The 17,270-nt window shown below is 37.6% G+C and overlaps 5 protein-coding genes across 5 annotated transcripts; 1 reads left to right on the top strand and 4 right to left on the bottom strand.

Moving 5' to 3' along the window:
- Positions 1-348: 348 nt before the first annotated feature.
- LOC112186900 (probable WRKY transcription factor 3) lies at positions 349-3,993 on the bottom strand. The gene is made up of 4 exons (XM_024325462.2): positions 3,330-3,993; positions 1,618-2,306; positions 1,367-1,525; positions 349-908 (listed from the first exon to the last, which is right to left on the bottom strand). The coding sequence occupies exons 1-4, from the start codon at positions 3,756-3,758 to the stop codon at positions 623-625; spliced, it is 1,563 nt and encodes a 520-aa protein (XP_024181230.1). The 5' UTR covers positions 3,759-3,993; the 3' UTR covers positions 349-622.
- A 3,136-nt stretch (positions 3,994-7,129) lies between these two features.
- Positions 7,130-9,724, bottom strand: LOC112183654. Its single transcript, XM_024322017.2, has 7 exons — positions 9,324-9,724; positions 8,989-9,083; positions 8,773-8,878; positions 8,533-8,651; positions 8,124-8,310; positions 7,825-7,968; positions 7,130-7,617 (listed from the first exon to the last, which is right to left on the bottom strand). Exons 1-7 carry the CDS (start codon positions 9,591-9,593, stop codon positions 7,327-7,329), a joined length of 1,212 nt encoding a protein of 403 aa, XP_024177785.1. The 5' UTR covers positions 9,594-9,724; the 3' UTR covers positions 7,130-7,326.
- A 36-nt stretch (positions 9,725-9,760) lies between these two features.
- Positions 9,761-11,557, bottom strand: LOC112183655 (cell division topological specificity factor homolog, chloroplastic). Its single transcript, XM_024322018.2, has 2 exons — positions 11,389-11,557; positions 9,761-10,551 (listed from the first exon to the last, which is right to left on the bottom strand). The coding sequence occupies exons 1-2, from the start codon at positions 11,479-11,481 to the stop codon at positions 9,940-9,942; spliced, it is 705 nt and encodes a 234-aa protein (XP_024177786.1). The 5' UTR covers positions 11,482-11,557; the 3' UTR covers positions 9,761-9,939.
- A 240-nt stretch (positions 11,558-11,797) lies between these two features.
- Positions 11,798-14,336, top strand: LOC112185181 (rRNA 2'-O-methyltransferase fibrillarin 1). Its single transcript, XM_024323390.2, has 7 exons — positions 11,798-11,850; positions 12,328-12,800; positions 12,895-12,993; positions 13,089-13,166; positions 13,266-13,442; positions 13,996-14,064; positions 14,164-14,336. The coding sequence occupies exons 1-7, from the start codon at positions 11,835-11,837 to the stop codon at positions 14,332-14,334; spliced, it is 1,083 nt and encodes a 360-aa protein (XP_024179158.1). The 5' UTR covers positions 11,798-11,834; the 3' UTR covers positions 14,335-14,336.
- A 352-nt stretch (positions 14,337-14,688) lies between these two features.
- LOC112185446 (lamin-like protein) lies at positions 14,689-16,323 on the bottom strand. The gene is made up of 2 exons (XM_024323699.2): positions 15,975-16,323; positions 14,689-15,154 (listed from the first exon to the last, which is right to left on the bottom strand). Exons 1-2 carry the CDS (start codon positions 16,147-16,149, stop codon positions 14,820-14,822), a joined length of 510 nt encoding a protein of 169 aa, XP_024179467.1. The 5' UTR covers positions 16,150-16,323; the 3' UTR covers positions 14,689-14,819.
- Positions 16,324-17,270: the final 947 nt, after the last annotated feature.

Here is a 17,270-nt window from a genome sequence, read left to right as displayed (position 1 = left end):
TTAAAAAAGGAAGAATAATAGAAGATATTATCTAAAAGAAAAATGGACATTTGGTCTGTTTACGATGAATAGATTTAGTCATTTAAACAATGCATGACAGTGATCCTTGGTTTTTCTAACATACCCAAGTAGTTGACAGTAGAAACCAGATCATAGAACCTTTGAAGACATAAATCCTCAATGGAGAGTTCCAGTCAAATACAACAAGATCCCAGAGTTCCCAACATGACAGATCAATCATCCAGCCTCCAAACTTTGATGGTTGGTTTATTGCTTTGTGCCAGTCACCAAAAAGAAAGGAACAACTGGCCCAAAATCAAACAGAATAAACAAATGGCAACCCAAATAGGTACTGTAGCTTAAAGGAACATTTATATATCAGTTGTTTATTCCTAGTTCCAGTGTGAAATAATTATATACTGTAACACTATCTGCCTTCAACATTTACAAACCATCAGGCGAAACTCATCAACCATCTACATATTATATATGCAGAGAAAAGGGGTAAAAAAAAAAAAAAAAAAAAAACTATCACACACCAGCAAACCCTTTTAGTTCCTTTCTTATTCATTTTGCACCCTGTTAGTTTGCTGTACTTGACTACTGATATTAAACACCTAAATTACACGGCAATTTGTTCTTCTTTCAGCTGAAGAAGTACCGGTCTCTGGTCATTGTTGCCAAACTCTCTCCCTTTAAGTAGGGGATGCTTCTCGGCTGCCACAACTGTGGGTGGCTTGAACTGTGAGGCATTGTTATTGGCTATGTTGTGGCTACTGTTTCTAGCTGCTGGAACATCGTGGTTGTGTTTCCCCTCGTATGTGGTTATGACAGCTTTGGGGTCACCGGCAGCTCTCTCAACATGCTTCCTCACATTGCATCCGTTGTATGTGCACTTGTAATAACTTCTGTTAATTTATAGACTTATATTAGAAACAGTGCTCCCAACAGAAAACCATATACCAAATGGATAGCAAGATAATAGAGAACCAGTTTTCATACACCACTAATGTATGCCAAGGATATTAATCTAGCTCTTAGGATAACTTTTCATTTCTTAACCAATGACTTGCTCCACATAAGAGTAGTGAGTTCATATCAGTCCCTAAAACTTTGACTCCGAGTTAAACTTTATTTTATCTTTTAATGGTTCTTGATTTCTTCTCCAGTCTATATACAATAAAAGTAAATGCGAAGAATTCTCAGACACTTTAATATCCTTCCAACTGGGACAAACAAACATGCAACTTACCTTTAAGTTTATCACTTTATCTATTTTAAATCAACAAATTAACACTCGGAATTGAAGACTCTTAAATCAGAAAAACTGAAAACAAGCAAATAAACATATGGAGAAAGTTCCCACCTTGGATGAGGATTCCCTTTGACTACTTTCTGCCCATACTTTCTCCACCTGTAACCATCATCAAGAAGATCAACTTCACTCCTTGTTTGCACAATGATTTTAGGTTCTGTCACCGTCTTGTGAGGCAAAGCTACCTCAGATGCAACACCATCAATGTTCCTGCAGTTCGACACAATAGATATTTTGATATTAAGAAGAGAGAAAGGAGGTTGATATTCAATGAATATACGCAAGAAAGGTTTGAGAAATGCCTTCTCTTTGGATTAGGTTCATCAACATCCCCTTCTTCTCTGGTTTCCGCATCACCCAAGTCTTCACTGTCACTTGGTAACTGCACAGGAGCAGTTTGAGCGTGCTCATAATCCCTCTCAGGCACAGCTTCAGAAGACCTGTTTGAATCTCCAACCCTTCTTTGTAAACCATTTTCAAGCTTAGGCTGAGAATCCATATGTCCATTCTGACCACCACCATCTTTTGCACGTTTATTGGGTTGAGGTGGATCATGGTTATGTTGCCCTTTGTAGATAATCTCAGTTATTTCGCCAGTAGGAGAACGCTCAACTTTCTTTTTGACAGGACAGTTCAGATGTGTGCATTTATAGTAGCTTCGCGGATATTCACTGCCCTTAACCTGCTTCTGCCCATATTTTCGCCAGTTATAACGATCATCTGCAGGTTTATCAGTGGCATGGGATGAAGGGTATTTTTTATCAGGATGAGAGGCCTCTGATGATTGCACCATAGAACTTCCAAGTTCAGATGTTGAGGGTGCTGTCTGCTGTTGAGAAGCTTCATTGGGGTTTGAGGGCGGATTACTTGTCTGCGACTCTGTGGGAGCTGCTACTAAAGAAGATTGATAATCAGCTTGCATCTGCATATTAGATTGAGCTAGTGCAGTGACATGTGCCAAGGCCTGCTGGTGTGAAATTCCAAATGGGCTCTGCATCGAAACAAGGAAACTTATCAATACCGGATACTAAAAAATTCATCCCCTTTCAGAAATCATATGGTACCATGTCTGAAAGACAATATGGACATATGTTCCACATCACCTGTGACATATGCAACAATCTATTGAATGGCTAATCTGTTTTACTTTTTCATATGTTCCCCTTTCGTCAGCCTGAACATTTCATTTATATGGTTAACCAATCTGAAGAGCTTTAAACAAAAAGAGGTCCAAGATGCAGAAAGAAAAAATTGTAGTTGGGGTGCACAGGCACACATAACACATCACAGTAAATAAATTCCCCCAAAATCACCGTCATAGTACTTTGAAGACAATGTATCCAATACTAGTTTTAATCAGCGAAACTGGCCATCGTCAATTGTGAATTGTGATTACAGATCTATGGTAACACTCGGGGAAATTAAGCATTCATTTATTTTTAGCCAAAAATGCACTGTGTTTACACAGTTTTTGTCAATGTCATAACCTAGGACCTGATTTTTTTTGTTCAGTAACTTCAGTTCTTCTTTCCTTGCATACAAATTCATGAAGAAATCGCTCACAGTGAATCCAGTATCAGGAAGTGGCAGCCATTACCATTGAACACCAAACTTAATACAAAATTACAAATCAAAGGCATTACATGCATTCTGTACTAACACTTCTTTCAATTGGTCCCATTCAAAATAACAGACTTGTGCTCACATCATACTACTACATATGAACAAACTATACCAATCCCCGGAATGACATCCAAACAAACCCTTAAAAACACCCAACTTCAAGATCACTAGCATCCAAGACCCTAACTTTTCAACATCACTACCCCCACAAACATCAAAAGAAGCAAAAACCAACAACCACCCAGATCTTATCCTCAACCCAAAAGTACAGCAAGCATTCCACAGCTACAAAGTTAGCACCTTTAACCCTCCCAACCAAGTACACGACCAGCACAAAACAGAGCAAACAGAGCACAAAATTACATTCACAAATTACCGATTCACGACTTACCGGAGGTGCAAAGAACCCCGCGGGAGAGTTAAGCAACCCGGAGGGGCTCATCCCAGGTGGGACAGTAAACAATGGCGAGTGAGTCACCATCAAATTCATAGGCCTACCCTGCTTAAACCCAGAACTCTTCTCACCTCCATTTTCAGAGCCACCACCTTCTTTACCAACTGGGTTTTGGTTCTGTCCAAACACGATTGGCCTGGCTTGCCCCAAAGGCGACCCCATAGCTCCAGCAAGAAGCTGAGAGAAGGACCTGAACTCGGAGTCACAACCTGAGTCGGAGAAGAAGCTTGAGACCAGGGTCATCGGACCCGGGCTGGCTCCAGATCCGCCGCCGAAAAGGGCCTCCGCCGAAGGCCTCGGAGGGAGTGTTATTACCGGCCGCTGAGGTTGCGGTGCTGAAATTGAGTCCTGGTGTTTAGCCGCCATTAAAGTTGAGAGCTTTATTGATGTTTGCTCTGTTTCTGAAATCCTCCGTTTTGGTGCAAGTCTCTGTTTTTCTCTCTCTATCTTCTTCAAAATCTGTGCTTTTGTTTCCTCTGCAACTTCTCGGTTGGGTGGTTTTGTTCTCTGTGGGTTTCGTGCTATCCTGAATTTCAAGTGGGGAGGAAAGTCCACGGACCAGAAATGAAAAATGGACAATTTAGTTGGTTTTAATAATTGAATTTTCTCTTTTTCTTTTTCTTTTTGTAGTGGGGGTGGGGGGGTTATTTATTGAGGTTTTGTATGGCTTTGGTTAAATCCAAATGGCAAATTTGCTGCAAAAGTGAAATTAATTTAGGGAAAAAGATGGATATAAATGATGAAGACTTTAATCTTTCTTGCCCTCCAAGACCGGCATCTAAGGTGAAGACAAGCCAAATACAACAAGCCAACCTTAACTTTGGAGTCTATGTAATAAGTTCTCTTTTTTGTTCTTGTCCATGTATGTAGTGAAACCTCAACTTTCTAGCCCATGTAATAAGTTCTCTTGTTTGTTCATGTCTGTGTGGTAAGGTTAATCTCTATGTGTTGCAGTTGAATTTGAGAAGGTGAAGAGAAAAGGAACAATTAAATTTTATAGTAGGAAAGTGATAAGTGAAGTGAAATCAAGAATGAGGTGATGGTTCTAGGTATATCGAAATTCTAAATGTTCTGATATTACAAGAAAACAAAAATTAAAAATTGTTCGAATGAACAACTCATATTAAGATTAAACACTCATTAAGTCTTACATTAGAACACTAAAGAGTTATCAATTGATTATGTTTTTTTTTTTTTGGTGACGGATATAAGAGAAATATCAGTATGTTGGTGTTCGTTAAAGGATATTGTATACATCTATGCTGGTCAGCTTGTAAATCTTGGGAAGACTTCTTTGTTTTCAGTGCCCAACTGCCTGAATGCTTTGTGTGATTCTCTAGTAGAATTCAAATGACATGTAAAATTAGCGTCTAACAAGTTTCTTACAAAAAAGTGGAGCTCAAGTTATCTATTGACGTAATAAAACAATGCACGCTAACATCGAGAGTCCTATGTTAAATTATTTATTCATTTATGAATATAAGTCATGACCCTGTGTTTGCGAATTACAATCAAAGATCATTATAGATATTCTTCTAAAGTTATAGAAAATCATAAAATAATTTCAAAATTAAAAAATTACAAATGAATAACCGAAAAGTAGCTATTGGTCATGTCATCCATTATGGATGACCATTCATGATGGGGACCCAAATTTCTCATAAATGTTATTTTCCCATCTTTAATCGATCTTCTTAAATTGCATTGTCGATTTAATTATTCTTCCAAACTAATTATTTTACTTCCCAATCACCTTGTCGAGATTTCTTTTTTGTTAATCAAATTCTATGTGCAGCCCATCATCAGTTTTCCTCTGACTTTGTAGACATTAAATCAAATAAAAATGAGAACTAGCAAGTAGTAGACGGTACGTTTCCTATTGTTCAATTTTAACCATAACATACAGGTTTTATTTTGCACCAGAACATTCTAGTGATCTTAATCCAGAACATTTTGACCGACCTCGCTCATATATATAATATTATAGCACTACAAAATTGACATTTATATTTGTTAATTATAATATAAATTACGTGTTCTTTTTTATTTTTGACAAAGAACATGTTCATGAATTTTTGTTATGAATGACGAATCCAAAAGCTCCTTTAGGGTTATACCCAAATAGCAAGTTATATGACAAATATGTCAAAATGAAGATTGCCATATTAACAAGGAAGAGAAGTGGGAGGAGTGGTTGTATTTAATTAGATGTGCAATTTGGTGGTTGGGGACATATCACTCGTAGTCCTACCTGTTTAGCAGCTAAGGACATGATCTGTATCAAGTTGTGCACGTCATTACGTACTTGAATTAGTGACATCCAAAATATAAGTTTTGGATGGAATGGCCGCCTCGCATGTTGCAGATTTGATCTTCGAATTAGAATTTAGAAACTACAAACTTTATATGTATAGAATATGAAAATACCATTGATTTACTCGGATTTGATATACGTGGCAATACTTGATTAGAGGATCGGACAAAGTTAGTGGTATACCAAGCTGACCGACGAGTTTCTTGTCATACAACAACATCGATCAAGGGCCCAGAGAGAGACTGCTATATTTGCCAACTTGCATATGTTTCTTTCGTGAACAACTCCAATAGCTTTGTAAATCGAAGTTTCATCCAAAAGGGAACTTCTCAGGCTTAGACACATTGGATTGAAGTGCCTTAGATTCACTTGGTTGCCATTCAAACACATGAACCTATATAAGCATCCATCCAACTGGGAGGATATCTGGAAAGCTTTTATTAACTTCATGAAAAGAAGGCAAAAATTAAAATGCACTTTTGTCACAAACCAGCTTTAATTTTCTGCAAACTAGCTAGAACGTATATGCATAGAACAACAGAACTCATTTTAGCTCTATTTTAAAATCTAAAAGATAACTATATTCTGGAAACCCTGTACAAAACTAATATACACATCGTAGTTGGATCAGTGAAAGTTTTGGGTTTCTGTAGAACCATGACTGCAACACGAAAGCGGTTTCTGCGCAGAAGTTGTGAAGAAGTGAGAATTTAAGAGCTTAGCCCTGCATTTGATTTTTCTGCATTTCTAGTCTTCCCAAGGTTTTGAACGATAGTTTATCATGACTATCGAAGTAGGTTTCGAGGTGGAAGTACAATTACCCCACTTCACCATGTGCATTTTGCTTTGATGGCCTTGCGGAAGGTGTTGGTGTTAATCAACTGATTAGTTGTATGCCATGCTTACACCTTTATCATGGCAACTGCATTGTCTGGTGGTTGGGGATAAATCGCGTCTGTCCTTGTGCCGATGTCCCATGCCAATATTGTGAAGGATTATAGGCTTGGAATCTGAGTGGTGTGGTCATACTAATGAACTATGTAATTAGCTGGTTATAACTTTAGAGTTGGATGAAAATTGAAGTGCTTTAGCCTTGAAATATAATTCATTTGATTTTGCATAATTATTGTAAGTTTGTTGGTAAATTTTGCTGTAGCTATTGTTGCAAGTCTTATTTTATACCAAAAGGATATCAAAGTTTGGTAGAAACATTAGAAATCTCTAGCTTTACTCTCAGTCTCCCTATTTTAAAGTAGCCTAGATGATGCAAGTAGACTAGAAAGCCAGTTATAATTTCTCATCTTCAGCCCTACAGGAAAACTTCCTTTCGCATATTTTCTCACTGTTGCCTGCACTGGATTGAAGTGAGTTTTAAGGAAGCAGAATCTGCGTGAAGTAAAATAACCAGTGTTTGGATATTCTGTTCTTAGAAATGGGAAACTCTACATAAATAATGTACAGCATGTCTTACAATATCAAAGATATGTTACTCGAGGCTCAACTCTCTACTAGTTCAAGCAAAAATACAAATTGGCACTTCAAATGGGTTTCTGCAGAATTGTCAAGTACCATGAACAGAAGAAGAATCTGTTTTCCTTTCTATAACTATATCTACAATAATCAAAATTTTGTCTCATAGAAGTAAGTTGTAGAGACAGCCAAACCTTCAACATCATAAGTGCGAACTAATCTTTGTCTCTTGCCGGGGGACTCAACCCAACAGAACTCCAAATGGAATGATATGGATTCCGCAACATTCTTGCCTACATCACATGGGCATCCCATGTACATGCCACCAGGCAATAGTATCATCTGGTAACCTCCATTAAACGTAACCAAATTGTCTGACTTGATGCCCGTCCACGGCACATTAGTGGTAACATCACCAGCAGCAGAGGTGGAAGTAATGTCCTGATATTATTATGAACATCAACAACGGAAACTAAAAGAGGAGTAAAAAGAAGGAAAACACAGATACTTGAGCAAACATAAATCATCACTATTACACATGCCTTCCTTTTTCATTTTGGTAGTGGGTTCTTTATTATCAACACATTCATTGTCCGAAGAAATTCGATTTAACATTTCCCGAGGGATATGCTTGGAAGTGGAAGGTACCTGAATAATTTGGCCGTTGTCATCTATTTCAAGCGACGCTACAGTATCAGCTTCAGCCATTGTTGATCCATAAACACCACTTCTTTTTGTTATGGAATGACCTTTCCACTTACCAAGAAATGGCAAAATCCTATCTGTGCTTTCCTGAGATGGATAAATGAAATAAATAAAACAGGAAACACTCAAAACGAAATGACATAATGTCATAATTAAAAGAAGCTCATTTCTACAAGCTTTATGTGTATTCAGTTTCTAATATATATAGCGGCTTGTAGAGTAACTTTCTTTGTGAAACTTACCACAGTATTGTCAATGGAAGGAGGAAGAAGCACCCCATCACCTCTTTCCTCAAGGAAGATAAGAAGCATCTCGCTAATACCTTTTGGGTCCATGATATGGAATGCTCTTACTCGCATATCTTTTTCGAGTGAATATAGACAACTCTCACATACAATAGATGGCTGACGGGAGGGAAGCTTTAGATTTCTACATAAAATTTTAAGGGAACAAATGGATTTGGGATTAGTGAACAATTTTAATTAGTAAAAAGCAATAAAAGTCTGCATATAATCATGAATGAAAATAAACAAGAACAAAATAACACGAGACATCTCCACCAATTGCTGCCTTAGTTCTACACAACAATGGAAAAAAACCATGCTTATACACTAATTCCTAAGAACAACTTTTGAAAGCGGAACCACTCACTTTGGATGTTCTTCACCAGTGTCATCTTCCCCAAGAACCCCTTGTCTTAACACAGTTTCTAACATGCCAGCCGTCTGGTACCTTAGAGAAAATGCTCTCTCATTGGGGAAGAAGCCAATCTGCAGACTAATCACAATAGCTATTCAACAGAAAACAACTGATCACAAAAACTAGTCTATAAGTTATCTCTTCCTTGAAAGTAACCTAAAAGTGATCGAAAAGCACTTAGGAAAACCCCACCTGTTGATATTTGTCCACAGTAAACATGTTGGTTTCCTTAATTTTGTATTCTGCCCATTCTTCCTCATCTTCATATCCACTTGATGTAGCTTGTTTAATATATAATCTGCAGAACATGATCGCATCAAGCCATTCTACACAGTCAGAAATTGTCCTTGAATACCCTCATGTTTTAGACTTCTCTTTCAGAATGTAACGAGTGGAACTGAAGCTTACGTTTGAATGAGACTGAGGAGTTGATCTTCTCCATAAGAACTAGCCGAAAGCTTGGTATTCACATTATGCAACAGATTCCCGAAAGCATCAAATTGCTGAAAAAAAACAAGCAAACTAATGAATAATCTCAATAATACATCACCAGAACATCTCCTTTTCTATTTTCTTGTTTAGCAGCCAAGAAAATATAGAACAAACAAGAAAAAGAGAAATAAAAATCCAATCTTTCATCAACTAAACCCAGAATACCAAACACCCAACAATCTACTACTTGCATTTAGCTCCCTAAAGTTCAATAATTTGCAGCCAACCAATTTTAGACACTAGATGCTTACAAAGAAGGAACCATTCCACTTGCCCAAGTTGACTTTAACGAAGCTCTGAAGATTCTCAATGCTCATTGCTTCCTCGCTGGCCTTGAGAGCTTCTTGAACTGCCGTAGACGGCGATGATGAGTTCGTAGCTCGGATTCCGGGTGTGGAAATGGAGCCGGAAAACGGGTTTGGGGTGTAATGCCTTGTGGGAAAGAGTTGGGTTTTGTTGAGGTTTAGCGAATTGGGTATGGGAGGGAGTGAAAGTGAACAACAGCTGTAAGTGGAAGCCATGGAAACAGAGCAAGGGGGGTGGAGTTTTGAGGAAGCGAGGAAGAACAGAGAAGCAGAGCTTGGGTTATAATATCTTATCTCAAATGGGTCAATTCAAACCAGGCTTATGTTTTTGGGCTTTACCCACCCATTTTGTCCAAATAGGATAACCTTGTAGATTGGCAAATACATTACACATTAATACAGCTGAGAATATTGGCAATGTCATTTGTCAACTGACTAGCTACACTCTCTAGTTAAAGCTACCAACAAAGCAAGAGCTTACATTTACAACTCAAAATTTTCATCCTTGAATGCTAAACAACTTGGTTATCTACTCGAATATAAGGGTCAATGAGCATGGATTCTACGGAGACTTGTTAGGGATGTAGAAATCAAACTTAACATCAACAGAATCTGATGATGTCCCTGTATCCTTGTACTCAACATTTTTCATGGCACCAAGCTCATCCACAGCTTGATGTTCAGGCTTCACGCGCCGAACAGGAACTGTAACAGAGTACACTGTACCCATTTCTGAATCGGCTGAGACGCTAAGCTGGACTTTGTCCTGTGAATCTATCTCTACAAAGTCAGAGAGAGCGCCCACAATGTTGCTCACAATCTTCTGCTTTGCACCATCAGTTACAGCACATCGATCAGAGAACAGGATCATCTGCAAGCGTTGCTTGGCAATCTTTGCATTGGAATTTCTTCTAGTAGATGGTGAAGGGAACATTATCTTCCATGCCAAGTTTAAACGCTCGAAGAAGCTCATATTGATAGCGTCAAGGAGAAAGTCTTCTGTTTCTTGGCTTACAGGTTCGGGAATAAGTTCACTGTCTTCTGCAATCCCGAATGATTGGTTATAGTGGCACTTAGACTTGTACTCTTTCGAATTTAAGCAGGATGGTTGTGTCATCTGACTCATCTCCCATGAATTACTAAATACTCCACCATAACAATCCTTAAAGGCTACCTGCACGAGAGATGATTGGTTATTGATCAATCTGGTATCAATAGTTGCATTCTTCAAGATTCAAAGCCCCAAAATTGAACTCATAGGACAATAGTATGTACCTAATATTGATCAATCTAATACAACAAAGTTTTATAAACTCAATATATTATTCAATGAGAGAACTGGGGTGCTAGGCAGAAGTCCTAAACCTCCGTTTCAGAAACTCTTACAAGGAAATCTGGTCAAATTCTAGAAACTACTTAACAGAGAAGGTAATTCGTTTCCAAATCAAAAGATAACAAGTTCACACCCTGTATACTTACATTAACAAATACGTCCTGCATCACTAAAATTTACAACTTTCAAGCAGTCGGCAAAGGATTAAAGACAGGGATGAATACAAGGTAGTAGCATTTTCAATTCACTATTCTTGATATATACTTGAGGGGATACAATAAAAAGGTAGCAACTTTTTACTTTCACATTCTATAATTCCTTGTTTAAGTATTCACATTCTTGATAAACCCTAATATTGATGTAGCAACATTAATGTCTTGCCAAAACCTCTAATTGATGTTTAGTGGGTTCAACTAAGTCAACTAGTGCTGAGAGCTTACTGCATGTTAAGTTATTTCTTCTGCTCTTAGACTTTCACACTGACAGTAACTGGTAGAACTGAGAATTCACCAAAACAGAACCAGCAGCCATCAAGATCCAAAATTGGACACCAAAATTGCAAGTGCCCACTAAAATATGATGAAAATGAAGATAACATACAAAACCCAATTAGATAATGCATGAAATTTAAAACATTTTGCAGAAAACAAAAAAGAAAAATTGGGGGGAAATGTATACCTTAGAAGGTTGGAAAGAGCTTCCCAGACGGTGGTGCTTAAAAGGACAAGAACCCAATGCCGCAGAGATACAAAAATCCCTAGAAACCGCCATTTTACTTTCACTATCTGCTCTATTCTCCCCAGAACTATACCAGTTTGGGTTTTGAGCTGAAGAGTGAAGTGTGTATTTGGCGGCTGGGTCAACAGTGTCAGTCAACAAAACTGAGGGAAAACTCAACGAGGGTGTTCTTGTAATTTCGATATTGTTACTTTGGGCTCAAGAAATTGGTAATCGGGCTCGAGATTTAACCGAAAGAAAAACCCTAAATCCTAAAACCCTAGAGGGCTACCACCACCATCCTTCGTTCTATATAAAACCCTCACCTCCGCCTCTAAACACCATCCTTTCAATTTCTCTCCCAGAAAAGAAACACGACACATAACATCCTACCCAGTGACTCAACAATGAGACCTCCAAGAGGTACTCTTATTTCTACATAATTATGCAAGTATTTATGTTCGTGTGTGCTGTTGTTTTGGTCTGAATTTGTGTGCATTATGATCAATACTGGCATATGAACTTATGGACGTTTTACACAGCATGCTTTTGAGCCATTCACGATGTTTTTTTTATCAGTTCATATATTACAATTACTAACTTTCAAAATTTTTACTGTATGTGGACATGTTGTTTGTAAAAATATGTAGAACAACTTTACCCATACGTACAAATAGATTGACTTTTGAGAATACTAATAGCAAATCGCTAAGCCGATGGCCGATGCAAAAATATTTAGGTATATAGGGCCGTTTTGAAGTACTTATAATCTATTCAAAATTGGAGGATTTTTATTTTTTATTTTAATTTGACCTGTGTTAGTGACATGATAAGTCTTAACAGTTATATTGACAAAACATTTATGCATACGTATTTGATTGGTTTTTGGATTTGATGTAGGCCGTGGTGGTGTTGTTCGCGGCGAAGCCTATAGGGGTCGTGGAAGATACATCAAAGGTCCTCCTCGGAATGAGATAGGTACTAGAGGTCGTCCTCCTCCTCGGAATGAGATAGGGACTAGAGGTCGTCCTATTCGGTATGAGGTCGGGCCTAGAAGTCGTCCTCCTCCTCGGTATGATGTGGAGACTAGGGGTCCTCGTCCACCTCGGTATGATGTTGGGACTAGGGTTCCTCGTCCTCCTCGGAAGCAGGTTGGGATTAGGGGTCCTCGTCCTCATCGGAATGAGGTACGGGCTAGAGGTCCACGTCCTCGTAGGAATGATAAAGGGATAAGAGGTAGACAAAAAGCTGTGATCATACCACATAGGAATGAAGGTGTGTTTTATGCCAAGACTGGCAAAGAGGATGTTATCCTCACAAAGAACATGGTTCCAGGACAATCTGTTTACAATGAGAAGCGTATCTCCATTCCGGTAATCAATTCATCTCCTCGCTCTTCTGTAAACTGAGTTTAATTGTACTGCTAATTAGATGTTAATCACCTGTTATGTACTGATCCATTATCAGAATGAAGACGGAAGCAAAGTTGAATACAGGATTTGGAACCCTCATCGCTCAAAGCTAGCAGCCGCAGTCCTAGGAGGTGTTAACAACGACATCTGGATTGTGAGTTAAACTGATTCTATATTCAATATTCTCTGGAATAATACGTATATAGTAATTGTGCGCAATAATAATTGTGCGTGTTGATCGATATTAAGGTACCGGGGGCTAAGGTTCTTTACCTAGGAGCCGCTTCAGGAACCTCAGTCTCTCATGTTTCTGACATTGTTGGACCTGTAAGTGCAGATATGTCATGAATATTATTTGCCATAGTCTGTTTGTTTTTGTCCTTAAACAATTATGTATAATTTGTTGCAATGAACTATATCAAATAGACTGGAGTGGTATATGCTGTGGAATTTTCGGCTAGATCTGCTAGAGAATTGGTGACCATGGCACAGAAGAGAACAAATGTTATTCCAATATTTGAAGATGCAAGACACCCTGGCAAGTATCGGATGCTCGTTGGCATGGTTGATGTCATTTTCTCCGATGTTGCTCAGCCGGATCAGGTTTTACTACGCTGTTGAAAATCAAAGTCACATTTTTTATGCACACACAAAACTAAACATTACTTCTGCATTCATGTGAATGTAGAAGTACTTTTGAAAACCAAGTCACATTATTTAGCACTCCATTTTAAACTACTTAAAATGAGTGAAGTCTAAAGTGGATTGTTAAAATCACTCACATATAGGATTTTGCTAGTAGTTTAATTGCATGCTATGATTTAAGTTGTACATATTGTCTTGATCCACCACCTTTTTAAAAAAAAAATTTATATGCAAATTTGAAGGATAAAGTTTTTGATTTTTTTTAATTTACTTTTTCTTTTTCTAAAGGTGAAGTATGTGATGTGCTGAGGAATACCCTTGAAGCAAATAAGGGAAATCCAGCGCTGATGCTTATTTGGGTTGAATCCTTTCTTTCTTGCATTAACAAAAATGAGATGATTTCATGACAATTTTGACAACAACCTTCCATACACACTTCATTGTTAGCGAGCATGAGCACATGCAGATTATCTTGTTAGTAGCCCTTTTCTATTTGACCCTTTATTTGCAGGCAAGGATTTTAAGTTTGAATGCAGAATATTTCCTCAAAATAGGAGGCCATTTTGTGATATCAATTAAGGTTGGTCTTCTTGCTTTTCTGATGAATTTATACCTGCCTCGCCAGTTCTGAAAAAGAAAGTAGCAACTTAGGACGTTTATCTTTTCCCTTGTTTTGCAGGCAAATTGCATAGACTCTACTAAAGATGCTGAGAAAGTGTATGAGCAAGTAAGGAATGAACTCAGAGAGAATCAGCTAAAGGCTAGAGAAGGGATCAAGCTTGAGCCTTATGAACGCCATCACGCGTGTCTTATTGGTGACTACCGAGTTCAGAAGAAACAAAACAAGTAATATTGGAGCCTGTTAGAGCCTGAATGTTATTCCCTTTGTGATTTATTTAAGACTTAATATCATCCTTCTCCTATTCGAGTTAGATTGTGCAAGTTCAACACAAGAACATAAGCTTTCTCATTATTTGTTTTTACTATCAGAAGACCTAGCATTTGAATAATTATTTTTCATGGCCAAATTTTAAGAAAGGAATTTCAATTTCCTACTTCCGTGTGTCAATTAGCTTTAGATATAAACGGACATATATGGTGTCATACTGGGGGGTTTTCATGTCATACTCTAAAGTATGGTAGAAGGTCACTAATATGAATTATATGAAACAGAAGCACTAAATGCATGCCTAGATATATTGAGCACAAGCGAGCCAAAAAAATCAAATGTGATAAGCTTCATCAGCCTAGCACAATCCCAAGTCACATAAACATCACTTTGAATACAATCCCATTTGCTGTTTTCTTGTTTTCTAAAAGCCAAATTTGCAAGACTTACCAACTAAAGTTGGCCATCAAAGCAAAGGAAACCACAATGAGGGACAGAATGGAGATTTTAGCGCAGGAGGTTAATGAATTGGGAGAAGCATTCAGGGCTGGAGCCTGTGCCGGAGCAAGCGGGGGCTGTTCTTGGACAACAAGAGCAAGTTTCATTCCATGGTAGCAGTAGCCTCCGCTTGAGAGGAAGTAGTACGGCCTAGCCTCCTTCAGTTCAAACACATCTCGCCCGCCACGGGTAATGTTGGTTATGAAAACTTTGTCATTGCAGCTGTCAAAACTGGTCTCGTTCACCTCCAGTGCAGTGTAGTACCTCTTGTCGAAATTAAATACTAATTTGAAACGCCATAAGAAGATTGCAATGTCAATAATTATGCTAAGAAAAATCAATGAACTAATTTAGCAAGTTATGGAATATTGTATCAAGTACAATTACATGGACATGCAAAATCTTTCATGTACTTATTTGCTTTTCCACTTTGGAATACTATTGTTGCTTTTTCTTATTTTCTTCCTTAGTATCAATCATGTGTTCCTCATTGGCTCATTCCATACTTTTATGAAGCTTTAATCTTAATACTAAATTAACCTCGGAAAACGAATGGTATCAATCACCAGAACTAAATTAGAGATTTTATCAGGACTTGTTACTGATAGTGAGGGTGCACGTTCAATTACAGAAAAGAGAAAAAGAGAATTATATGACATGACCCAATTTTTTATAAAGTAAATTAGATAAACAAGAAAACTAACTTGAGATGGCAAGAGAAAGGCCAAGAAACTGAAAAGAGCCTAATTAATCATACCCTGAAGGCCTGAATTCAATATAAACTTCACTGAAATCATGGAATTAATGATGAAATGCCAGTTAAATATATCTTTTTAATTACAGACTGCACATATGGAAATTGACCAAGTAACTTTTCAAATTGAGGAAGGCTTATAATTATGGATTATGATGGTAATTCCAAGAGCCTATATGTGATGATGATTAATATGATATAACGATAGAGGAACTGGAGGAGGCATGAACAGGATAGAACCCATCATTAATTTGTGAAATGTAGCCTTTCAATTATGATCTCAATTTTGTGAAAAGATTCATACATATATATGATCAGAGAGAGTAGTAGAGGAAGTTAAGGTACGTACTGAGCCATTCACCGACGTAAAATTCCTTATCGGCGGACCATTGAGTGTAATTGACGTTCGGATTCCATCCTTGTTCGTCTCCCACCTTATGCAGCTTGGCTGCCGCGCTCGTCGTTAGAAACCCCACCACCACCACCACCATCACCGTCACCGTCACCATTCTAATCCTCATCATTTTCACTCACACACACAAACACTAGATTCCTCACTCTGAAAATTTCTCTCTATAATGACTGGAAAGAGACAATATGGTAGGTATGTATATATAAGGGAAGAGGATCAACCTCGAACGTTACAAGCTGGCTATTCTTAAAATTTACCTATGAACCGGTCACATTTTACTCGCAGGTTCTAGTCACTTTTGGGTCAAACCTACCAAACTCCATATCGTATGAAAGAAAGAATGATACAGCTCTGCGTTTACTGTCAGTAAAAGCAGAACAACAAAAACAAGGAGGAGGAGGGGTTGTAAAAGGCAAAGCAAAATCCACGTTCTTACTGACAGTGGTAAGTAAGCAAAGTGAGATTCGTAATAATTAATGTTCGATTTGAGTAAGTAAACGTAATCAATAAAAAGGAAAAAGAAAAAGCAGAGCGAATATTTTTTTTTTTTTTTGTGACAATTTCCATTTTTATTTATTAGTAGGAAATTTTGAAAGTTCACATATATAACATCTTCCTGTCGCTAAAAGACCTAATACTTCATGGACATTCTTAGGTTCACTCCTTGAGTGAATGAGCATATTCACCCTGTTTTGCGATTAACGCATAATAACTTTATAATTTTAGGGTTTTAGGGTTTGCGATTAACGCATAATAACTTTATAATTTTCTAATCCAATCATTCATGTTGTATAACGTAATACAAATATTAGCTCTGTAAAAAATCAATCAAATTGAAGACCTTTTAGTTATTCATTTCTATGAAATACATGGACAGTTCATCATAATAGTAGTAAGTATTGTTAGAACCATCCATTTGTTTGATTCAATTAGATAATTAAACGATTTCTGATTCGATTGATTTTTTACAGAAATGATTTTTAATGGCTTATTTAAGATATAGACAGTTAGATTATAAATTTATTAAGTAAAAGTATGTTAATCGACAATGGGGTGAATAACCTCGTTCACCCTATGGGTGAACCTAAGAATTAATGTCCATACTTCATTTCCTGAATGACTTAGAATAGAATGGGTCAGGAGTAATACAAACAAGAATCAGCACATTATCAACTTAAAACTTCATTGTATTTGAAGACACAATCGTATAGCCGTCCTCCAAGAAACTAGGCA

Source organism: Rosa chinensis, chromosome 2 (assembly GCF_002994745.2).
Source record: "Rosa chinensis cultivar Old Blush chromosome 2, RchiOBHm-V2, whole genome shotgun sequence".
NCBI lineage: Eukaryota > Viridiplantae > Streptophyta > Magnoliopsida > Rosales > Rosaceae > Rosa > Rosa chinensis.
This window is presented reverse-complemented; position numbering and strand designations above follow the sequence as displayed.